The 26,179-nt window shown below is 38.2% G+C and overlaps 1 protein-coding gene across 3 annotated transcripts in view; it reads left to right on the forward strand.

Annotated features, from left to right (window-relative positions):
• ABCB7 (ATP binding cassette subfamily B member 7) overlaps positions 1–26,179 on the forward strand; it is a 168,629-nt gene that overhangs the window by 99,963 nt on the left and 42,487 nt on the right. For all 3 annotated transcript variants that reach the window (XM_055564930.1, XM_055564929.1, XM_055564931.1), the window contains one exon: positions 11,819–11,938. In XM_055564930.1, coding sequence (XP_055420905.1) covers positions 11,819–11,938 — 120 coding nt within the window. The remainder of the gene's footprint in view (positions 1–11,818; positions 11,939–26,179) is intronic.

The following is a 26,179-nucleotide window of genomic DNA, read 5'->3' on the forward strand; positions in this document are numbered from 1 at the left end:
GCCATTTAGAATTTTAAAAAATAATATAAATACTGAAATTTGTTTAACATATATTATTGATATATGGATATGGCATGACACCATATTGTTTGCATCAGTCTGTCAGCTTTCAGGATTGTCAGCAAGGCCTCTTAAGGATATTTATAAGTAATGCTCTAAACATACCAAAAATATGTTGAATAATACAGGAAAAGCAGTCATGTCTCTTAGACTCAAGCAATGTAGACTTCAAGATAGATTCTTTATTCTCCAATAAAGTAAAAGCAAAGCAAAACTCATTGTAAATCTTTATATTTGGTCTCTTTTTCCTTTGTTCCCTGCCCTCTTTGTGTTACTTCAGCCTCATTAGCTAAAAGTAATCAGAGAACAATAAAGCACGAAGGCACACCAGAAAAGAGGCAGTGTTATTGTTGTTGATCAGTCACTAGGTTGTGTCTGACTCTGCAACCCCACAGACTGCAGCTCGCCAGGCTCCGCTGTCCTTCACTATCTCCAGAGCTTGTTCAAACTCATGTCAGAAGAGGTAGTATGGAGTTTTACTTAACAGCCTGAGCTGGAGAGACTGACTGCCTAGATTTGAATCTTGGCTCCATCACTTCCTACTGGAAAGACTTTGAGCAAGTTACTTAATCTCTGTATGTATCAGTTTCTTCATCTTTAAAATGGGGATGATAAACACAGCAAAGGGAATTTGGATGATTCACACCATTCAAAGCTCTTGAATAGTGCCTGTCACAGGAAATGTTCAGTAAATATTACCTGCTGTTACTACAATGTGAGATTATTAGAAGTCCTATACTCTACTATTATTCATTCATTTTAGATGTATGTATTATTGAATACCTGCCTTGTGCATAACTATGTTAAGTAACTGGAGATACAATAATGAAGAAGACTTAGTCCCTGCTATTGAGAAACTCAAAAGTTTATTTTTTAATTTATTATGTATTTATTTTTGTCTGTGCTGAGTCTTCATTGTGGTGCATGGGCTCTTTGTTGCTGCTTGCTGGCTTTCTCTGGTTCCAACAAGTGGTGGCTACTCTCTAGTTGTGGTGCATAGGCTTCTCATTGCAATGGCTTCTCTTGTTGCAGAGCATGGGCTGTAGGGTGTGAGGGCTTCAGTAGTTGTTGCACACGGGCTCAGTTACGCCATAGCATGTGGAACCAGGGATTGAACCTGTATCCCCTGCATCAGCAGATGGATTCTTAACCACTGGACCACCAGGGAAGTCCCCAGAAACTTAACAGTTTAGATGGCAGAATATCTAAAGTACCACATAGAAATTTTATCACTTTACAAATTATAGATTTTACCTTATAACCAACTGAAATTTTTATCACTTTACTTTCTGTGCATTTGTACTTGTATGTTCCAAACTTTTAATAAGCATTAATTATTCTGCTCAGAAGGCATTTAAATCATTTGTTTACCCATTATGGCTATAGTAAAGGGGTTGTGAAAAAAGAGTGGCAGTTTCACTATTTGGAAGCTCCTCTTTTTTAAATAGATGAATTAAAGAATTGCTTGTTTTATAATAGAATCGTCAAATTTTTAAAGGATTTTTGGGACTTTACCTCTGCATTTAAACTTTTTTATGTCCCTCTTTTAAAGAGGCATCTATTAGTATATTTAGATAATCTTATTAGTATATTTAGATAGTATTTAGATTATTAGTATATTTAGATAATCCTATACTAATTTAGGGGCTTCCCTCATAGCTTAGTCGATAAAGAATCTGCCTGCAATGCAGGAGACCTGGGTTCAATTCCTGAGTCAGGAAGATCCCCTGGAAAAGGAAATGGCAATCCACTCCAGTATTCTTGCCTGGAAAATCCCATGGACAGAGGAGCCTGGCGAGCTACAGTCCATGGGGTCACAAGAGTCGGACATGACTTAGCAACTAAACCACCATACTAATTTAGGTATCTAAATTAGTATATTTAGATATATACTAGATACTAGTATATTTAGATAAAGAAGCATCTATCAGTATATTTATTTTTATAATCCTGTGCATTCATGCTCAGTCATGTACGACTCTTTGCAACCCTGTGGACTATAGCCTGCCAGGCTCTTCTGTCCATGGATTCTCCAGGCAAGAATACTGGAGTGAGTTGCCATTTCTACTCCAGGAAGATAATCCTGTACTAATAAATATATCCTCAAGAAAAAGAAATGCAGAAAAGCAAAATGGCTGTCTGAGGAGGCCTTAAAAAAGAAGAGAAGCAAAAAGCAAAGGAGAAAAGGAAAGATATACCCATTTGAATGCAGAGTTCCGAAGAATAGCAAGGAGAGATAAGAAAGCCTTTCTTAGCGATCAATGCAAAGAAATAGAGGCAAACAACAGAATGGGAAAGACTAGAGATCTCTTCAAGAAAATTAGAGATACCAAGGAAACATTTCATGCAAAGTTGGGCTCAATAAAGGACATAAATGGTATGAGAAGAGGTGTCAAGAATACACAGAAGAACTGTACAAAAAAGATCTTCACGACCCAGATTGCCAGAGTCCAGCTCCAGCAGCCAGGGATTCAACCTGAAGGGAGGGACGGTGTCGGCAAGTAACGACACAGCCTCTCAATTTTCTTGGACTGCACATTTATTTCAAGTTTAAGATTTTCTTTTATACTTTAACAAAAGCATTAGGTCAGATGTTTGACATTTTCAGTTCCCCCTCACCCAGATTTGTTATCTCCATAAATCACTGTTGCCCTTCAAACAGAGTTCCTGCTTCAGCGATTCTCTCGGAATCAGCTTTACCATCTAATATCTACTTCTTCTTATGTGTCCTGTAGTTAACTTGTGATTACATTGTAACTCATGCTACATTCCTCACTTTATTTCTTATCTTTCTAAATCCTGTTTGCCCCTAACATCCTGAGCTCACTATCTCTTAAATGGCTTCTAGCTATTAGTATCTCTAAAATTCCTAACCTCTATACGCTATAGTAAAATATGCTAACATTACAACATTGCTTAAATCTTTAACTTCTAACTATTTTAATTATTTCTGAGCCCTAAATTCAGTAAACTCCTTTGCCATAAGCATGTTCCTCACAAATAGGCTTCAGAACCCTCCCATGGCCTCAAGCTGTGGCTTATGTGCTCCTCCTGAAACACTCTTTTGTAAAAGTCCTTAAACAAATGTCAATGATTAACTTTATAAATTATTCTCTGAGCACAGCTGCAGAAGGCTTTGTGCCTTCTCATGCTCCTCTCAAGAACAATAAGCACCTTAATACTCCTTTTCAGTCAACTCAGCAGAGGAGAGGAAAAAAAAAAGTCAGAATCACAAGGCCTAACTCCTTCATCCCGGGTCTGTGCCTCTGGGACAAAAAGAGGGGGTTGGGACCATGCCTCCATTTTGTCAGTAATGCCTAACACGGCACCTGACACCAGATAATCACAATGGTATGAATACTCACCTAGAGCCAGACATCCTGGAATGTGAAGTCAAGTGGACCTTAGGAAGCATCACTACAAACAAAGCTAGTGGAGGTGATGGAATGCCAGTTGAGCTATTTCAAATCCTAAAAGATAATGCTGTGGAAGTGCTGCACTCAATACGCCAGCAAATTTGGAAAACTCAGCAGTGGCCACAGAACTGGAAAAGGTCAGTTTTCATTCCAATCACAAACAAAAGCAATGCCAAATACTGCTCAAACTACCATACAGTTGCACTCATCTCACATGCTAGTAAAGTAATGCTCAAAATTCTCCAAGTCAGGCTTCAGCAATATGTGAACTGTGAACTTCCAGATGTTCAAGCTGATTTTAGAAAAGGCAGAGGAACCAGAGATCAAATTGCCAACATGTGCTGGATCATTGAAAAAGCAAGAGAGTTCCAGAAAAACATCTATTTCTGCTTTATTGACTATGCCAAAGCCTTTGACTGTGCGGATCACAAGAAACTGTGGAAAATTCTGAAAGATTTGGGAATACCAGACCACCTGACCTGCCTCTTGAGAAACCTGTATGCAGGTCAGGAAGCAACAGTTAGAACTAGACATGGAACAACAGACTGGTTCCAAATAGGAAAAGGAGTACGTCAAGGCTGTATATTGTCACCCTGCTTATTTAACTTATATGCAGAGTACATCATGAGAAATGCTGGGCTGGAAGAAGCACAAGCTGGAATCAAGATTGCCAGGAGAAATATCAATAACCTCAGATATGCAGATGATACCACCCTTACGGCAGAAACTGAAGAAGAACTAAAGAGCCTCTTGATGAAAGTGAAAGAGGAGAGTGAAAAAGTTGGCTTAAAACTCAACATTCAGAAAACAAAGATCATGGCATCTGGTCCCATTACTTCATGGCAAATAGATGGGAAAACAGTGGCTGACTTTATTTTTGGGAGCTCCAAAATCACTGAAGATGGTGACTGCAGCCATGAATATAAAAGACGCTTACTCCCTGGAAGGAAAGTTATGACCAACCTAGACAGCATATTAAAAATCAGAGACATTACTTTGCCAACAAAGGTCCATCTAGTCCAGGCTATGGTTTTTCCTGTGATCATGTATGGATGTGAGAGTTGAACTATAAATAAAGCTGAGCGCCAAAATATTGATGCTTTTGAATTGTGGTGTTGGAGAAGACTTTTGCGAGTCTCTTGGACTGCAAGGAGATCCAACCAGTCCATCCTAAAGGAGATCAGACCTGGGTGTTCATTGGAAGGACTGATGTTGAAGCTGAAACTCCAATACTTTGGCCACCTCATGCAAAGAGCTGACTCATTTGAAAAGACCCTGATCCTGGGAAAGATTGAGGGCAGCAGGAGAAGGGGATGACAGAAGTTGAGATGGCTAGATGGCATCACCAACTCAATGGACATGAGTTTGGATGGACTCCGGAAGTTGGTGATGGACAGGGAGGCCTGGAATGCTGCAGTTCATGGGGTCACAAAGGTCAGGCACAACTGAGCTACTAAACTGAACTGAATAAATAAGTGAATAATGCAGAACTTAATATTAAGGGCTACTTCCCAGATTTTCCTTGACATTTTATCCCTAATAATGTGGGAAAAGTCTTCTAGTTACTTTGTAAATTTTTCCATTTGATATCTGCTCAGCTTTTTCTTTTCTTTTGACCTAGCTTTTTATCAAGCTACTGTTATCCCTGACAGTGAAAGCATTATCTCATTTTTAAGTGTAAAGATATCTTCATTGATTAAATACTGTCAGAAGCTAGTAGTATTAAAAGAGAGATGAGCATTTACTAGAGCAGTCAGAGGCTTTGATATAAATATTGGTATAATCAAGTGAAATAGCAACTTAGGATATTAAAAAATTGAAGATTGGGGAGAGACTGGAATAGTAAGCCCTCAAACTTGTTAAAATGAGTTGACACACAGACCAGTGTACAGGAATACCTGGATCACATGGAGAGGCTGTTTTGCAGTTCTGATAGCATCCATCATCAAGCAGCCTTGTGATCTTTATTTGATTTCTCAAATTGACCTCCTTTTGGGATAGAGTTTTCACTGACTGGCCATTGAGAATATAATTCAACTTCATAGTTTGTTTTTTTTTTTTTAATTATAACTATTAAATTGACTTGGGTACCACTCCATCTCATAGAATAAGCCATTTTTTCCCTGGGGCCTTTTCACTGCCAGATAAGTTCTTCATTGCAGCTTCAGACCAACAGAGCCTAGAAAACAAACCTTAAGGTGTAGAGAAAGTAACATTAATGCAAAGCTTTTCCTGACAATTAATATATCTTCCTCCTCCACCCATAAATTCATTATACTTATATCTCCAATAATGTGGGGAAAGTTTTCCATGTACTTTCTAGTTTTTTCTGTTAAATATCTACTCAAGTTTCTTATCTTTTGCCTGGCTTTTATCAAGCTACTGTTATCCCTGAGATTATTGAAGTAGTGGTTAAAATTATTCCTTTAATTGCAGTTAGTTATCTTTAGCTTGGATTGAAAAGAGTTCTTTGGACAGTTTGCTTATCCTTAAAATTGTGGGCATTTCCAAATTCTCAGCTTAATTAGTTTTTATGGAGAAAACATCCAGCCTATGACTCACATTTATACAAAACAAATAGCATCCAGAATTTTTTGGTATATTTTTCTTCCTTTCCATAAGTTTTACCCTAACTAGTTTCCTTCTAAATAAATGCCCTTGATTCTGTAAGAATATTTCTTGCTATTGAAATTTAGGAGTGTCTCTAAAACTAGAATTCGTATATAAATTCATCAGCTAAAGAAAAAGTGATTCTGCTATCTTTATCAACAGATCATTTTCTCTTTTCTTACTCTTTCATTTTCCTATCAAAGACCAGATTGCTCCACTCCCTTTAAATGAATGGACTTTTGGTAGAAAAAAATGCTCTTGCTTCAGTGCTGGACAGCCTTATCTGGTGAGAAATAAGAAGTTAATGACTTGAGAAGCAAAATGTATTCAATATATCAATATACAGTTATCTTTAATATCTGAAAATTCTTCCAGGTGAGCTACTCCAGATGTGTTTTAATTTTTTTAATTGTTCTTTTTGTGTCCTGTCTACATGATTGTTAGCTGTAGGTATTCACTTACAAGAGATTCCCTGATAGCTCAGTTGGTAAAGAATCCGCCTGCAATGCAGGAGACCCTGGTTCAGTTCCTGGGCCAGGAAGATCTGCTGGAGAAGGGATAGTCTACTCACTGGAGTATTCTTGGGCTTCCTTTGTGGCTCAGCTGGTAAACAATCTGCCTGCATTGCAGGAGACCTGGGTTTGATCCCTGGTTGGGAAGATTCCCTAGAGAAGGGAAAGGCTACCCACTCCAGTATTCTGGCCTGGACATTTCCATGGACTGTGTAGTCCATGGGGTCGCAAAGAGTTGGACACGACTGAGCGACTTTCACACATGAACATTCACTTACAACACTTATGACTGTTAGCAACTGTATCTTTCCCTCAGGTCATCCTGTTGAATTGAGCACTGCTGCATATAAGCAGTACAATTTGTGGCTTTCTAGTTATACCCTATTGGGTCAGGTGCTTCTGATGTTATGTTCATATTTGTTTTTGGCTTACCGTGCTATGATTGCAGTTTCAGCTCCCTCTGTACAAGTAGATATTCCTTTTATTATTTTTCTTATCTGCTCAGCCACATGAAGCTTATTAAACTGTATATTAATGCCAAATAAGTAAATATTTGTAAATCTGTGCAAAGTTGTGATAACTTAATAAAACATTTAGGTATTCAAAATTTTCAGATATTAAAGATAACTGTATATTGATAAATTGAATACGGTTAGGTATTCCTCTTAGAACTTGTCCTCATGTGTTTAAGAACAGTTAATTCATTAGTTAAATATTTATGGACATTGTTTCTATTATTAATTAAACTTCTTTCTCTGACACCTGCTGTTTTCTTTTTGTCCAGCTTGTTTTCACTTACTTTCATCTCTTCTTTGACAGCTTTTTGATGTCTCCAAACCTTTTCTTCCAAAAATGCTTTCTAGGGGAAAAAAAAGGTACAATTTTGTTACCATTCAAAGATCTTAGTGAGCCAGTTTGAATTCCTTTTTTAGTTACTCTTGTGGTTTTATTCTGAATCTAATTGTTTCCCTCTATTATGGCTAGCTAATTCCAGTATATAATTGCTGCTGCTGCTGCTAAGTCACTTCAGTCGTGTCTGACTCTGTGCTACCCCATAGATGGCAGCCCATCAGGCTCCCCCGTCCCTGGGATTCTCCAGGCAAGAACATTGGAGTGGGTTGCCATTTCCTTCTCCAATGCATGAAAGTGAAAAGTGAAAGTGAAGTTGCTCAGTCGTATCTGACTCTTCGTGACCTCATGGACTGTAGCCTACCAAGCTCTTCCACCCATGGGATTTTCCAGACAAGAGTACTGCAGTGGGTTGCCACTGCCTTCTCTGAGTATATAGTTGAGACATTTCTAAAAACTTTTATTCCTCATACTAATATAGTAGTAGTTTTCTAGTTTAATGGGACTTAAAATATCGGGTTCGTGTTTTGAATTTGAGGCTATCTAGCTATGGCAGGAAGGCCACATTGCATATATTAGCAGGGTAAGAAAGCAGATTGACTGCTACTTTTACAGGCCTTTTTAATGATATTTCTTTAGCGTTCATTTTGGAGAACTTTTGTTGTCTGATATGTAGTTATCATGGTTATGTATTTTAAATGACTTTTAAATGGTATTTATTGTGAAAATTATAAACACAAAAGGTAAAGAATTTCATAAAATTTCATATTTTCTGTTTATGTGTAAACAAGGCTTAAAGAAAAACTATGTTGATTACTTCAGGAATTTTTACCCTGAGAAAGAATTTTCTTAAGAAAATTTGACTTTTTCCCCCATGCTATAATTACACCTCAGATGGTGTGTTCTCAGATAATTCAATTTCTTGTCATTCTTGACCATTTCCTACCTTTTTCACATTTCTTTAATAATGTGATCTTAAAATGGTATATATGGTATTTGTGTTGCTCAGTCTGAAGTGAAAAGATTAGTTGATGTGAAGATTATATCTGATTCAGTCTCTAAGCTGTGACTAATCTTTTTTTAGCTTAGATAATCTTTTGTCTTTCAAGATTACCATTGGGTATCCAGTATGAATTAACTGTGGTAATTTTGAAAGGTGGTGTATTTCAGGATCTATATTGAGGCCTTCAGTTTTATTTTACTCTTGTGCAGCAGTAATAAGTTGGTTTAAAATACTTTAAAAATGTGCCTCAGTCTCTGAAATGGCTGTTTGAATTGGCCTGTCCTTAAAAAAAGACATTATTTTCCAAACTTTGTAGTTGATTATCTACACTGCAACTGAAAGGCATGTACTTATAGCCTAATGGACTCATAATGCACGATTACACAACTTCAGAACCCATTTTGTTGAATGAAGTGGTGACATTTTATGCACTATTAAGCCAACTAGGATAATTTTCTTGCTCTTAGCCATAACTTCTCTGTGTCCTTATTGAAGAAATTTTGGGGTGTGTTGTAGAAGGTTTTTGACAGGAAAGAGTGTTTCTAAATATATGTGGAAACAAGGCCTTTTTTCCATTATTCCAGCAAGAAAAATACGACAGATGAAACTTGTGAAATGGGAGAGTGGTTGAAATGTCCAGGTTGTGTTATAAAACATTAAATTATTTTTATTTAGTAATAGTTCAATTCAAGACATGAATTTTGAAATTACAGCCTTATTCCATTTTTTAAAATACCCTACCAGTTATGAAAGCTCATATGTGTGATTATATGTGTGTATAAAATAAAGCATTAAGAATTATACTCTCAGCATTTCCTGTCTTTGTAATCCAGTTTATTTAAACCAGCTCAAGAAGGTAGTCTTGTTTTCAATAAATATGGACAGTTTTGTTTCTTTAACTATTTACTCCATAAACTGAATAAAAGAGACTAGAAAAATAGTATACTGAGCCTTGGATAAAATAACTATAATATAAAAACTGCCCTGTATAATATGTTGTCCTGGGTTTATGTTGACAGTTTCCCTTGATTCTTTGCTGTGCAGATCTACTTGAAATTATCTAACTCTTCCCTCTCAAAATGAATTGCATTTTCTTCTTATTGTATGTGATCTACAGAAAACAAGAAAGCAAAAACAATATAAAAAAATCATCAATGATTCCATCTACTCAAGCTACTAATGTTAACACCTTAAGGGTATTGCTTTCCAGACCCACTTGTATGCATGTGTAAAACTCATACACATATAACATTTTTTCCACTGAAAATACATTTCGTACTCTGGTTTTTTCACTTAACACGTTTCTGTGTCACTGTATATATTTCTGAATGGCTATGTTTTGCTGTATGCATTCACTGTGACTTATTTACATAATTCCCCATTGTGATTGTTTAGTCTAAACCCAGTTTTTTCCCTATCAAAGCAGCATGGAAATAAACATCCTTATAGCTAAATTTTCATGTCTTTATTGAATAAATATTCACTGACTGCCTACTGTGTATCAGCCATTGTATATAGTATTGAGTTACAACACTGAGCAGGAGGAGAAGAGGGTGACAGATGATGAGATGGTTGGGTGGCATCATCAAGTCAATGGACTTGAGTTTGAGCAAACTCTGGGAGACAGTGAAGGACAGGGAAGCCTGGTGTGCTGTGGTCCATGGGGTCACAAAAAGTCAGACGCAACTGAGCGACTGAACAACAACAACAGTGAGCACAAAGCACAAAGTTACTACTCATGTGGAATTTACATTCTAGCAGGAGAGCAGTTAATCAGGTAATCACATTGCTATATATGTAGTTTATAACTGAAATGGATTCTCTGAAAGAAAAGGAATACTGTTCTGTGAGAGAATAGAGCCAAGGATCCTGACTGGGATTAAGGAAGAAGACCTCATTGAGGAAGTGCTGCATGAGTTGGCAGTTTTCACTAGTTGGAAGGAGTTGAGGGTAAGTTAGTATTACAGAGAGAGAGAAAGAGATTATTGTAGACAAAGTGAAAAGTATTGTGCAAAGGCCCCATGGCAGGACAGATTATAGTCTATTTTGGGAGCTGAAAGAAAGGTATAATGTGGCATGAACACTGAAATCAGTTGTATAAGATATGACTAAAGAGGTAGCTAGGGGCCAGGCCAAAGCCATGTTATGGACTTTGATCTTAATCCTAAGAGTGATAGGATGCCATTGAAAAGTTTTAAACTGAGAATATTTCTTTGCAGGCTGAACTAATTGGACAAGGAGCAGAGTGGATGGGAGGAGATCAGTTAGGAGATTGTTGCAGTGGTTTGTGTGAGAAATGGTGATAGATTATGTTTGTGGTGGAAATAGAAAGAACTAGACAAATTCAAGAGATTTTCAGGAAGTAAGATTGATTCATCTTGGAGAATATTCATATATTTTTTTAAAGCATTAAGTTCCCAGAATTCTTGACATAAAGGGCAGAATTATTTTCAAAGCTTAATGACAGATATCAAATTACTTTGTGGAAAGATTATTTCAGTGCACTCTCCCATTAACAGTTATTAGAGTACCTATTTCCATACACTTTCACCAACAATGAGTATTAACTTACTTTTATTTTTTAATATGTTTTCGAGAAATTGAGTAGATACCTCAAGTTTTAAAATGGGGATTATTTCACCAACTAAAATAATATAGTAGTTTGAGAGAGTGTGTGTGTGTGTTGGCTTTGGAAAGTGTGATTTTGATTCTTAATATTCTGTTTCCAAATGCTGAAACTAAAATAAAAAGATTTATTAATGGGAACGTTTCCTTGGGAACTTGGAAAAAAGAAAAATGTACAATAGGTTTAAGTCAGATTAAGTATGATTGGAAAAATATGGTTTTGTTGAAATTTTTAAATAACCCTAACCCAACTTCTGTTCTATATAGTCAATCCCAAGACTCATACTTTACTAAACACTGTAACTCTGCTCTATCATGAGTTTGGATTTAGGGTTCCAAAATATTTTATATAAACATATAAAGAGTGTGTGTGTGTATGTATGTATGTGTGTGTATACCTAAAGTTTTGACCATGAAGATGAAAATATAGAAATATTTCTTAAATTTTATATAATATTTTGATAGCTTAGTAGATAAGAAATAAATGTACAGTACATGAATAACTTTCTGGCAATATGAGGATGGATATAGCTGAAAGTAAGAAATAAAGAGAAATAAGTAGCTTTTTCAAATCTATTGAATTAGTTTCAGTTTAAAGGATATTGACCTTAGATTCAGAATAAAAGTTATATTTGTAATGTTTTTTGTATTTTCTTCAAATATTTATATAATCCTACATTACTAAACTATACTTATATTTGAATGACATGTTATACTCTCTGCTTTGTTCTCTCTTCCAACAGTTAAAAGATGTTGATACTCGGAAAATCATAAAAGCAATGCTCTCTTATGTATGGCCCAAAGACAGACCAGATCTGCGAGCTAGAGTTGCCATTTCCTTGGGATTTTTAGGTGGAGCAAAGGTAAGAATAAGAAGAATTATGTTTCATTTATTGCTATAGCTATGAAATACCATGACATTTTCTAATAATGAAACTCAGGCTGATATAAGCCACTTTTGGAGTAGTATTTTCAATATTTAGGACCCTAATTTATGTAACTCTTCTGTGCAGTCAGCAGAAAATTATATGATAGTGTTTGATTTATCTATGGATCAGACTTATAACAGCCTCATCTTAATGGAATTCACTCCTGAAACCAGTGTAAGATGCAGGATCATTGGATGTAACAAAGCAAAATAAACTATAAAAGAAGCTCATCAGAGTCCTTTGGCTCTTATTGATACATATTTCTGGTAAGCTTAATTCTCAGTTCCTAGTAAATTGCAAAGAGGATGAAGACATTTTAGGTACATTGATAGTCATAAGTGATAAATAGCAGTGTGACATGAAGGGGGGGGAAGGAAAAAAAAAATAGGAAAATTTTGGTACAAGACCTTGATGCAAGGAATGATCGAGGGCAGGAGGAGAAGGGGAAAACAGAGGATGAGATGGTTGCATGGCATCACCAACTCAATGGACATAACTTTGAGCAAGCTCCATGAGATGGTGAAGGACAGGGAACCCTGGCGTACTACAGTCCATGCGGTCGCAAAGAGTTGGACAGGACTTAGCGAATGAACAATAGCAAGCCACCTCAGTTCATCACTGTGCAGTAAAACATTTTAATAAGGCAAAGTTAGGATAAAGTTAGGATAATGACTGGGTTTTTAAGAAGAACTCTTTTCAATTAATTCAGATTTTAAACTCAGTGAAGTCTATTATCTTTAGGTACAATAATAGTCATTTGTTGTTCAGTCTCTGATTAGTGTCTGACTCTTTACAACCCCAAGACTGCAGCATGCCAGGCTTCCACGTCCTTCGCTATCTCCCAGAGTTTTGCTCAAACTCATGTCCACTGAGTCGGTGATGCCATCCAACCATCTCATCCTCTGTGGTCCCCTTCTCCTCCTGCCTTCAATCTTTTCCAATTTCAGGGTCTTTTCTAATAAGTCAGCTCTTCGCAGTAGGTGGTCAAAGTATTGGAGCTTCAGCATCAGTCCTTTCAATGAGTATTCAAGGTTGGTTTCCTTTAGGATAGACTGGTTTGATTACCTTGCAGTCCATGGAATCCAAGTCTTCTCTAGCAAAGTAGTTCAAAAGCATCAGTTCTTTGGCCCTCTCTATGGTTCAGCTCTCACAACCATACATGACTACTGGAAATACCATAGCTTTGACTAGATGGACCTACGTCAGCAAAGTAATGTCTCTGCTGTTTAATACGCTGTCTAGGTTTCTCTTAGCTTTTCCTCCAAGGAGCAAGTGTCTTTTAACTTCATGGCTGCAGTCACCATCTGCAGTGATTTTGGAGCCCCCCCAAAATAAAATGTCTCACTGTTTCTATTGTTTCCCCCTCTATTTGCCATGAAGTGATAGGACCAGAGGCCATAATCTTGGTTTTTTGAATGTTGAGCTTTAAGCCAACTTTTTCACTCTCCACTTTCACTTTCATCAAGAGGCTCTTTAGTTCCTCTTTACTTTCTGCCATAAGGGTGGTGTCATCTGCATATCTGAAGTTATTGATATTTCTTCCAGCAATCTTGATTCCAGCTTGTGCTTCATCCAGCCTGGCATTTTGCATGATGTACTCTTCGTATAAGTTAAATAAACACGGTGACAATATACAGCCTTGACGTACTCCTTTCCCAATTTTGAACCAGTCTTTTGTTCCAGGTCCAGTTGTAACTGTTGCTTCTTGACCTGCATATCAGTTCCTCAGGAGGCAGTTAAGGTGGTCTGGTATTCTCATCTCTTTTTCCACCATTTGTTCTGATCCACAGAGTCAAAGGCTTTAGTATAGTCAGTGAAGCAGAAGTCGATGTTTTCTAGAATTCCCCTGCTTTTTCTATAATCCAGTGGATGTTGGCAATTTGTTCTCTGGTTCCTCTGCCGTTTACAAATCCACCTTGAGTGTATGGGAATTCTCAGTTCATGTACTGTTGAAGCCTCACTTGGAGAGTTTTGAGCATTACTTTGCTAGCGTGTGAAATGACTGCAGTTGTGTGGTAGTTCGAACATTCTTTGGCATTGCCTCTCTTTGGGATTGGAATGAATACTGACTTCTTCCAGTCCTATAGCCACTGCTGCATTTTCCAAATTTGTTGGCATATTGAGTGTTGCACTTTCACAGCATCATCTTTTTGGATTTTAATTAGCCCAGCTTGAATTCCATCACCTCCACTAGCTTTGTTCATAGTGATGCTTCCCTAAGGCCCACTTGATTTTGTACTCCAGGATATCTGGCTCTAGGTGAGTGATCACACCATCGTGTTTATCTGGGTCAATAAGATCTTTTTTGTATAGTTCTTCTATGTAATCTTGCCACCTCTTAACATCTTCTGCTTCTGTTAGGTTCATACTATTTCTGTCCTTTATTGTGCCCATCTTTGCATGAAATGTTCTCTTGGTATCTCTAATTTTCTTGAAGAGATCTCTAGTCTTTCCCATTCTGTTGTTTTCCTCTATTTCTTTGCATTGATCACTTAAGAAGACTTTCTCATCTCTCCTTGCTATTCTTTGGAAGTCTGCATTCAGATAGGTATTATCTTTCCTTTTCTCCTTTGCCTTTTGCTTCTCTTTTTTCTCAGCTGTTTGTAGGGCCTCCTCAGACAACCATTTTGCCTATTTGCATTTCTTTTTCTTGGGAATGGTTTTGATAACTGCCTTCTGTACAATGCCATGAATCTCTATACATAGTTCTTCAGGCACTCTGAATATCAGAGCTAATCCCTTGAATCTATTTGTCACTTCTACTATATAATTGTAAGGGATTTGATTTAGGTCATACCTGAATGGGCTGGTGGTTTTCCCTACTTTCTTCAATTTAGGCCTGAATTTGGCAATAAGGAGCTTATGATCTGAGCCACAGTCAGCTCCTGGTCTTGTTTTTGATGACTGTATACAGCTTCTCCATCTTTGGCTGCAAAGAATATAATCAGTCTGATTTTGGTATTCACCATCTAATGATGCCCATGTGTAGAGTTGTCTCTTGTGTTGTTGGAAGAGGTTGTTTGCAGTGACCAGTGTGTTCTCTTGGCAAAACTCTGTTAGCTTTTGCCCTGCTTCATTATGTACTCCAAAGCTAAGTTTGCCTGTTACTCCAGCTATCTCTTGGCTTCCTGCTTTTGCATTCCAGTCCCCTCTGATGAAAAGGATATCTTTTTTGGGTGTTAGTTCTAGAATGTGTTGTCGGTCTTCATAGAACTGTTCAACTTCAGCTTCTTCGCCATTAGAAGTTTGGGCATAGACTTGGATTACTGTGATATTGAATGGTTTGCCTTATCTGTCATCTTTGACATTGCACCTTTGACCATTGTTTATGGTGATTTTACTTTTTTCTTAACTTTGTTCTTCCATGTCCGAAATTGTACCTTTGGATGTTAAAATTAAATGATTTCAATTCCCTAATGATATACCAGTCTCTGTGAAAATTCAGGAGTTTAGCAGGTTATTTATATATATATAACTTCAAATTTTTCATCTAGAAAAGAAAAAAGTTTGTGAGAATAAGTTCCTTTATTTCTCTTGAACTTAAATTCATGGATACTTTGCAGTTATTCCATATTCATTTGTCATATGGTTATAATTTAGTAAAAATAACGAGTTTCTTAATATGAAAGTTCATATTTAGTCACTTTTTATGAAATACAATATCATCTAGCTTTATTTTTAGATAACTCCAGCCCCTAAGGGAGCTGGATGTAGTGTGACCTGTGATACTGGCTTTATTTTTAGTACACATGCAATAAAATATCCTCTGTTTGATTTGTAGATCTATGATTTTTAACAGATGTATATTTGTATAATTACTATCACAGTATGGCCCAGAAAAGTGTTATCATTCCAAAAAACCTCCTTTTTGCAACCCATTGGTAGATATATCCTCTCTAGACCTCTTTTGTTCAGTTCACTTCAGTCGCTCAGTCATGTCCATCTCTTTACAACCCTATGAATTGCAGCATGCCAGGCCTCCCTGTGCATCACCATCTCCTGGAGTTCACTCAAACTCATGTCCATCGAGTCGGTGATGCCATCCAGCCATCTTGTCCTCTGTCGTCCCCTTCTCCTCCGGCCCCCAATCCCTCCCAGCATCAGGGTCTTTTCCAGTGAGTCAACTCTTCGCATCAGGTGGCCAAAGTATTGGAGTTTCAGCTTCAGCATCAGTCCTTCCAATGAACACCCAGGGCTGATCTCCTTTAGAATGGACTGGTTGAATCTCCTTGCAGTCCAAGGGACTCTCAAGAGTCTTCTCCAATACCACAGTTCAAAAGCATCAATTCTTCTGTGCTCAGCTTTCTTCACAGTCCAACTCTCGCATCCATACATGACCACTGGAAAAACCATAGCCTTGGCTAGACGGAGCTTTGTTGGCAAAGTAATATCTCTGCTTTTTAATATGCTGTCTAGGTTGGTCATAACTTTTCTTCCAAGGAGTAAGCATCTTTTAATTTCATGGCTGCAGTCACCATCTGCAGTGATTTAGGAGCCCAAAAAAATAAAGTCTGATGCTGTTTCCACTGTTTCCCCATCTATTTCCCATTAAGTGATGGGACCAGATGCCATGCTCTTAGTTTTCTGAATGTTGAGCTTTAAGCCAACTTTTTCACTCTCCTCTTTCACTTTCATCAAGAGGCTTTTAGTTCCTCTTCACTTTCTGCCATAGGGTGGTATCTACATATCCGAGGTTGATATTTCTCCCGGCAATCTTGATTCCAGCTTGTGCTTCTTCCAGCCCAGCATTTCTCATGATGTACTCTGCATATAAGTTAAATAAGCAGGGTGACAATATACAGCCTTGACATACTCCTTTTCCTATTTGGAACCAGTCTGTTGTTCCATGTCCAGTTCTAACTGTTGCTTCCTGGCCTGCATATAGGTTTCTCAAGAGGCAGGTCAGGTGGTCTGGTATTCCCATCTCTTTCAGAATTGTCCACAGTTTCTTGTGATCCACACAGTCAAAGGCTTTGGCATAGTCAATAAAGCAGAAATAGATGTTTTTCTGGAACTCTTGCTTTTTCCATGATCCAGTGGATGTTGGCAATTTGATCTCTGGTTCTGCCTTTCCTAAAACCAGCTTGAACATCTGGAAGTTCATGGTTCACATATTGCTGAAGCCTGGCTTGGAGAGTTTTGAGCATTACTTTACTAGCGTGTGAGATGAGTGCAGTTGTGTGGTAATCAGAGCATTCTTTGGCATTGTCTTTCTTTGGGATTGGGATGAAAACTGACCTTTACCAGTCCTGTGGCCACTGCTGAGTTTTCCAAATTTGTTGGCATATTGAGTGCAGTACTTTCACAGCATCATCTTTCAGGATTTGAAATAGCTCAACTGGAATTCCATCACCTCCACTAGCTTTGTTCATAGTGATGCTTCCTAAGGCCCATTTGACTTCACATTCCAGGATGTCTGGCTCTACGTAAGTGATCACACCATCGTGATTATCTGGGTCGTGAAGATCTTTTTTTTACAGTTCTTCTCTGTATTCTTGCCACCTCTTCTTAATATCTTCTGCATCCATTAGGTTCATACCATTTCTGTCCTTTATCGAGCCCATCTTTACATGAAATGTTCCCTTGGTATCTCTAATTTTCTTGAAGAGATCTCTAGTCTTTTCCATTCTGTTGTTTGCCTCTATTTCTTTGCATTGATCGCTGAGGAAGGCTTTCTTATGTCTCCTTGCTATTCTTTGGAACTCTGCATTCAAATGGTTATATCTTTCCTTTTCTCCTTTGCTTTTCACATCTCTTCTTTTCACAGCTCTTTGTAAGGCCTCCTCAGGCAGCCATTTTGCTTTTTTGCATTTCTTTTTCTTGGGGATGGTCCTGATCCCTGTCTCCTGTACAATGTCACGAACCTCTGTCCGTAGTTCATCAGGCACTCTGTCTGTCAGATCTAGTCCCTTAAATCTATTTCTCACTTCCACTGTATAATCATAAGGGATTTGATTTAGGTCATTCCTGAATGGTCTAGTGGTTTTCCCCACTTTTTTCAGTTTAAGTCTGAATTTGGCAATAAGCAGTTCATGATCTGAGCCACAGTCAGCTCCTGGTCTTTTTTTGCTGACTGTATAGAGCTTCTTCATCTTTGGCTGCAAAGAACATAATCAGTCTGATTTCGGTGTTGATCATCTGGTGATGTCCATGTGTAGAGTCTTCTCTTCCGATAACATATCACTTCCTGTTTATTTTATATTTACTTTTAACTCTGGAAATGATGTTAGACAAAAGTCAAATTGAAGTGATTTTCTTATTCAAGTTCAAAATGAGCTGTAAAGCAGCAGAGAGTTCAAAACATCAACACCGGGTTTGGCCCACGAACACCGAATGAAGGTACAGTGCAGTGGTGGTTCAAGAAGTTTTTGCAAAGGAAACAAGAGCCTTGAAGATGAGGAGCATAGTGGCCAGCCATTGAAAATTAACAATGGCCAGTTGATAGCCGTCATTGAAGCTGATCGTTTTACAACTACATGAAAAGTTGTTGAAGAACTCAGTGTCGACCATTCTGCAGTCGTTTGGCATTTGAAGCAAATTGGAGAGGTGAGAAAGCTCAATAAGTGGATGCCTCATGAGGTTACCAGAAAATCAAAAAAAGTTGTCATTTTGCAGTGTCGTTTTCTGTTATTCTGTGTAACAACAATGAACCATATCTTGATCAAACTATGACACGTGATGAAAAGTGGATTTTATATGACAACTGATGATGACCAGCTCAGTGGTTGAACCAAGAAGCAGCTCCAAAGCATTTCCCAATGCCAAACTTGCACCAAAATGAGGTCATGGTCACTGTTTGGTGTTCTTCTGCTAGTCTGATCCACTACAGCTTTCTGAATCCTGACAAAACTATTACATCTGAGAAATATGCTCAGCAAATCAGTGAGATGCACCAAAAACTGCAATGCCTGCAGCCAGCATTGGTCAACAGAAAGAGCCCAAGTCTTCTCCATGACAAAGGAGAAGACTGACTGTATGTTGCACAACCAGTGCTTCAAAGGTTGAATGAATATGGTTACAAAGTTATGCCTCGTCCATCATATTCACCTGACCTCTCATCAACTGATTACCACTTCTTCAAGTATTTTGACACCATTTTTGCAGGGAAAATGATTCCACAACCAGCAGGTGCAGAAAATACTTTCCAAAAAGTTTGTTGAATCCTGAAGCACAGATTTTTATGGTATAAGAATGAAGAAACTAATTTCTCATTGGCAAAAATGTATTAATTGTAATGGTTCTTATTTTGATTAATAAAGATGTATTTGAGCCTAGTTATAATGATTTATAAAGTTCATGGTCTAAAACTGTGATTACGTTTGCACAAACCTAGTACTACCCTTGGTATCATCAGGCATAGTGCTTTCTTGTGGATTTAATATACATTTCTCTAATGGCTAATGATGTTGAATATCTTTGCTTGTGCTTTGTTGCCATCCATATGTCCACTTTGATGAAGTGTCTGTACAAATGTTTCTACTGTTGAGTTTAGTGAGTTATTTATATATTCTGTATGAGACCTTTCTCAGATATATAATTTGCAAATATTTTCTCCCAGTGTATAGCTTGTTTTTCAGTTCCCTTAATAGTATCTTCTATAGAATAAATGTTTTAAATTTTAATAGATTTCAGTTCATCATTTTTTTCTTTATGGATTATGTTTTGGTTGTTATATCTAAGAACTGTTTGCCTAACTTAAGGTCATTAAGATTTTCCCCTGTGTTTTCATCTTAAAGTTATATTTACATTTAGATCTGTGCTCCATTTTGCATCAATTATTGTTTTGTATTTAAGTGAAGTTTCATAGTTTTGTCTGGTTGTTCCTACATGAAGGCTCTCTTCTCCCCATTGAATTTTCTTTGTTTCCTATTGCTGCTATAACAACTTTTCAAAAATTTAGTACTTAGACAACACAAATTTGTTGTCTTATGTTTCTAAAGGTCAGGAGTCCAAAATTAGATTTCACTGGATCAAAATAAAGGTATTTAGCAGGATTGTGCTCCCTCCAGAGTCTCTTGGGAGAGGATCAGTTTCCTTGCCTTTTCCAGCTTCTGGGCTTCTCTGATAGCTCAGTTGGTAAAGAATCTGCCTGCAATGCAAAAGACCCGCATTCAATTCCTGGGTTGGGAAGATCTGCTGGAGAAGGAATAGGCTACCCACTCGAGTATTCTTGGGGCTTCCCTTAGGGCTCAGCTGGTAAAGAATCCACTGCAGTGTGGGAGACCCAGTTTTGATCCTTGAGTTGGGAAGATCCCCTGGAGAAGGGAAAGGCTACCCACTCCAGTATTCTGGCCTGGAGAATTCCATGAACTGTATAGTCCATTGGGTCCCAGAGTCGGACACAACTGAACAACTTTCACTTTCACTTCCAGCTTCTAGAAGTCACCTGATTGTTTGGCTTGAGGCCCCTTCCTCCATCTTAAAGCTAAGAGCAACTTCAGTCTTCTTGACTCTTAACTGTTGGATTCTGTAGTCATATCATTTTTTTCTTCATTTTGGCCCTCCTACTTCCCACTTATAAGGACCTTTTTGATTATATGTAGCCCACCTAGATAATCCAGTGCCGGGGTCCAGCCCCGGCTGATCCAGGGTATTCGAAGGGGAAATGGCGTCAGCGACTATTTAAATATTCATTAAAGATATAAAGAGTAATAGAATGAGGATAGGTCAGTAGGAAAATTCAGTGGAGAAAAGAGGCTGAGTAGCTTGGTTTACGCAGGAGACCAATAAAACTTCAAGACAAGAAGTTTGCACCACTTACGTAGGCTGCAGGCATCCTTCTGTTCTCCCGAAGGAGAGGAGACACTGAGGCCTCCCCGGTTGGATCTTAGAAGCCCAGGCATAATTAGTAAGCATGGTGGGTTCCGCGCTCCAGATGGAGACTCAGCCAGAGTTTGAGAGAGAGCACGACATGGGGAGACCAGTCTTTCAAGGAACTGATCCCAATTCTTTATTTTCCAGGGTCTGTTTTTATACACGGAGGTGTTATACAAAAGTCACGCGGGGACAGCAGTCCTGACTTTTATTAAAGTCAGGTGCTTCATACAAATGTTTACAGAGGTCTTAGGGGTGTTACATCATCTTCTGGCCAGGGGGCCTGCTGACAATTTATGACCCTCTCCTTGTGACAGTGGTCAGTCAACCAGAACATTTTTTTCTCCAAGGGTGATTATTCTTAAAACAGACACCACCCAAATAAAGTTACATTCCTATAGGGTGAGGGTGTAGTGGGTTTTAGTTAAAGAATTTACTTAGCCTAAGGTCTAATGTGATTTATATCAAAGGTTAATACTTATTTCTTCTATATATTCATTAATGTGTGTAAGGGCAGGGGATGTGGAGTCTTAGCAACAAACATTGGCTCAACAAATGAAAAACCCTTCACCAATACAATTTCTAATCAGCCCACTATACTTATACTAATGGTTTTCTAACTTCTCTAAAGAACCTGTTTTTAGAAGGTTTAAAGCATCTTGTGCCTCTCATGGTTGGGAGGCTGTGAGCAATCACATGTGGCCGGACAAGCCTGTCAGGCAGGCTAGAGAACCTTCAGAGGAGTTTTTAAGTTTGAAACACTCCTGTCACACCCAGGAATTATTATTAACTGGAGCTCTAAGTTAACTCCTTCTCTGAAAGAGGTGGTGGGGGACAGCCCCCCGTAAAGTCAGAGGTATAGGTGAGAGCACAAAGTAGTAAAGTAGGCAGACTCTGGTTTTGGGGGTAGATGCTCGAGAATTTCCAGGGGGACTCCTGAGGCTCGATCCCGCCTTTGCATATGTCGAGCCTCCTTCCTCATGACCTTTGCCATGGGCGGAGTGCCTCACGCCGGCCCCCAACAATCCAGAATACTCTCCCCAGCTCATATTCTTTAATCACATCTACAAAGTCCATTTTACCATGTAAGGTATCATCTTCTAGGTTCTGGATATTAATACATGGAAGTATTTAGGGAGCCACTATTCTTTCTCAGATAGATAGTTGGATGTCATCATTTTCTGAATTCTGTTTCTTTGATCTATGTGTCTCTCCATTCATCAACACCACAATGCCTTCCGTATTGTAGTTTTATAGTACATCTTAAAGAGAGGTAGTATGGTTCTTCTGATTTTTTTTCCAAAATTATTTTGGCTTTTCTAGTTTCTTTTCTTCAGTCATTGCTACAAACAAGCTGGATGGGACTCTTAAATGGATTTTTAATAAATCTCTAGACCAATTTGGGGAAAATTGATGCCCCTTACTATGTTGATTCTTACAGTTGATGAACACAGTATGTCTCCCCATTTATTTAGATCGTCTGTAATTTATTTCATATGTATTTGTAGCTTTCAGCATATAGATACTGTACATATTTGATTAGATCAGTGGTTCCCAATTAGGGGTGATTTAGCCCTTCAGGGGACATTTGGCAGTATCTAGGGCTTCCCTGGTAGCTCAGACAATAAAGAATCTGCCTGCAGTGCAGGAGACCCAGGTTCAATCCCTGGGTCAGGAAGATCCCCTGGAGAAGGGAATGGCAACCCACACCAGTGTTTTTGCCTGGAGAATTCCATGAACAGAGAAGCCTGGTGGGCTACAGTCCATGGGTCACAAAGAGTTGGACATAACTAAGCAACTGACACTTTAACACTTTCAATTCAGTTCAGTCGCTCAGTCATGTCCGACCCTTTGCGACCCCATGAATCGCAGCACGCCAGGCCTCCCTGTCCATCACCAACTCCTGGAGTTCACCCAGACTCACGTCCATAGAGTCAGTGATACCATCCAGCCATCTCATCCTCTGTCGTCCCCTTCTCCTGCCCCCAATCCCTCCCAGCATCGGAGTCTTTTCCAATGAGTCAACTCTTTGCATGAGGTGGCCAAAGTAGGGAGTTTCAGCTTTAGCATCATTCCTTCCAAAGAAATCCCAGGGCTGATCTCCTTCAGAATGGACAGGTTGGATCTCCTTGCAGTCCAAGGGACTCTAAAGAGTCTTCCTTCTCCAACACCACAGTTCAAAAGCATCAATTCTTTGGTGCTCAGCCTTCTTCACAGTCCAACTCTTACATCCATACATGACCACTGGAAAAACCATAGCCTTGACTAGATGGACCTTTGTTGGCAAAGTAATGTCTCTGCTTTTCAATATGCTATCTAGGTTGGTCATAACTTTCCTTCCAAGGAGTAAGCGTCTTTTAATTTCATGGCTGCAGTCACCATCTGTAGTGATTTTGGAGCCCAGAAAAATAAAGTCTGACACTGTTTCCACTGTTTCCCCGTCTATTTCCCATGAAGTGATGGGACCAGATACCATGATCTTCGTTTTCTGAATGTTGAGCTTTAAGCCAACTTCTTCACTCTCCACTTTCACTGTCATCAAGAGGCTTTTTAGTTCCTCTTCACTTTCTACCATAAGGGTGGTGTCACCTGCATATCTGAGGTTATTGATATTTCTCCCAGCAATCTTGATTCCAGCTTGTGTTTCCTCCAGTCCAGCGTTTCTCATGATGTACTCTGCATATAAGTTAAATAAGCAGGGTGACAATATACAGCCTTGACGTACTCCTTTTCCTATTTGGAACCAGTCTGTTGTTCCATGTCCAGTTCTAACTGTTGCTTCCTGACCTGCATACAGATTTCTCAAGAGGCAGGTCTGGTATTCCCGTCTCTTTTATTGGTCACATTTGCTCAGTGCTGGGGAGTGCTACTAGCTTGTGGTCAGTAGAGGTTAGACACTAAACATCCTGAAGTACATAGAACAACCCCTCCTATAAGAAAAAATTATCTAAATGTTAGTAGTGAAGGATGAGAAACCCTGGGTTTATACTTAAGGATTTGTTTTTGTGGGAAGGGGTGTTGTAAATTTTTAAAAATGTTGGTTTCTAGTCGTTCATTGCTTGTTTATTGATACATTAATAATTGTCTATTTATATTGCTCATTATAATGATAATTGTCTTGGTAATTACTGATGTATTTGGAGTTTGGGCTACCATTTTATTTTTGAGAGCTGACCTGAGTTGAGTTTGTATATCTTAATTTATTTATTTTTAATTGGAGAATAATTGCTTTACAATATTACATTGTTTACTGCCATATATCAACATGAATGAACCATAGGTGTACATATTTCCCCTTCCTCTTAACCTTCCCTCCCACATCCCACTCCATTCTCCCTCCACCTGCTGCCCCGCGCCCCGCCCCGCCCCGCCCCGCCCCACAAATAGAGAGCACCAGATTTGAACTGCTTCCTTGGGAACAGGGAATTCCCTCCAGATATCTGTTTTATATGTGGTAATGCATATGTTTCAATGTTGCTCTCTCTCTTTGTCTCACCCTCTTCTTCCCCCAGTGTCCACAAATCTGTTCTCTTATGTCTGCATGTCTATTACTCCCCTGAAAATAGGTTCATCAGTACCATTTTTCTAGATTCCATATATATGCATTAATACACGGTATTTGTTTTTCTCTTACTGAATTACTTCACTCTGTAAAATAGGCTCTAGGTTCATCCACCTCGTTAGGACTGACTCAAATGTGTTCCTTTTTATGGCTGAGTAATATTCCATTGCATATATATACAATGACTTCTTTATCCATTCATCTGTCGATGAACAACTAGGTTCCTTCCATGTCCTAGCTATTGAAAATAGTGGTCTTCTATTTTATTATTTGTTTTCTGCTAGTTGTCTGTTTATTTTGTTGCTTTGTTTCACCTTTCCTACCATATTTTGCATTATTTGAACAGGTTTTACTATCCCATTTTATCTCTTGTGCCTTTTGCTCTATCTCTTTGTATAAGTTTTTAGTAGTTGCTTTAGGAATTATAATATACTTTTCACCGTCTACTCAGAATCAGTACATTATTGCTTCAAGTGAAATGTAAAAACCTTACCACCCTCTAAGACCCCCTTTATGTTTACAAATCATTTTATGTGTTACATCTGCATACATTGAAAAACCCATTAGTCAGTGTTTTAATTTTTGCTCTAAACCATCAAATGTATTTTATAGAACTTAAGAATATGCTACTATATTTGCTTAGATATTTACCATTTCTGTTACTTTTCCTTCAGTCCTAATGTTCTGGGATTCATACTGCTTCTATTAGCATTTCTCTGAATATGAAGAATTTCCTTTAGCATTTCTTTTAGAGCAGGTCTGCTGTTAATTAATTCTTCTTAGTTTTCTTTACTCTGAGAAGGTGTTGCTATTCCCTTCATTTCTGAAGGCTAATTTGTGGTGATAGGATTTTGGTTGACAGTTCTTTTACCACATGAAAAATGCCACTTCCTGCTAGCCTCCCTGGAAATCTTCTGTCTTCAAATTGTTTTTCTCTTGTACTTAATGTATTATTTGTGTCTAGATCTTTTAGTAGTTTTTTGTCTTTAACTTTCAGAAGTTTAATTTTGATGTGTCTAAGTGTGGATTTCTTTGGATTTATCCCTATTTATGGTTGCTCAGCTTCTTGAATTCTTGGGTTTGTCTTTGCCAAATTAGAGGAGTTTTTGTTTATTTGAATACATTTTCTAGTTTCACACTTTTTCTCTTATTCTTCTGGCACTCTGAAAAGGAATGCTAGATCTTTTCTTATGGTCCCTTAGGCTTCTGGGTCTTGTTTACTGTTTGTTTGTTTGTTTTTATTCTATTTTCTCTCTGTTGTTCATATTCAGTAATTTCTATTGTTCTATCTTTAAGTTTACATATTCTTTCCTTTGTCCTCTTCATTCTGCCATGGATCCCATCCATTCAAGCTTTTTTACTTCAGTTATATTTTTCAGTTTCAGATTTTTTCATTTGCTTCTTTCATCTCTATTTGCTGAAGCATTCTATTTTTGTTGATTTAAGCATGTTTATAAATGTTCCTTGAAGTACTTTCATGATAGCTACTCTGAAATTCTAGTCAGGTAGTTCTGATATTTCTGTCTATTGTATTTTCTTATTCAAGTTGCTATCTTAGGCATTCTTGGGATGATGAGTGATTTTTTAATCGAAACCTGGGCATTTGGGGTACTGTTAGACTGAATCTCATTTAAATCTTTCTATTTAGCAGGCCTCTCATGGCACTGCTCTGCAAATGGGTTTGAAAGTCCAAGGAAAGTCTTACCTTGGCCTCCATTGTTTCCTAGGGAAAGGGACTCATGACTCTAGGTGGGTAGGAATTCAGGTGCCTCAGTAAGATGAAAGACAAGCTATGTACT

This window comes from Bubalus kerabau, chromosome X (genome assembly GCF_029407905.1).
Source record: "Bubalus kerabau isolate K-KA32 ecotype Philippines breed swamp buffalo chromosome X, PCC_UOA_SB_1v2, whole genome shotgun sequence".
Classification (NCBI taxonomy): domain Eukaryota; kingdom Metazoa; phylum Chordata; class Mammalia; order Artiodactyla; family Bovidae; genus Bubalus; species Bubalus kerabau.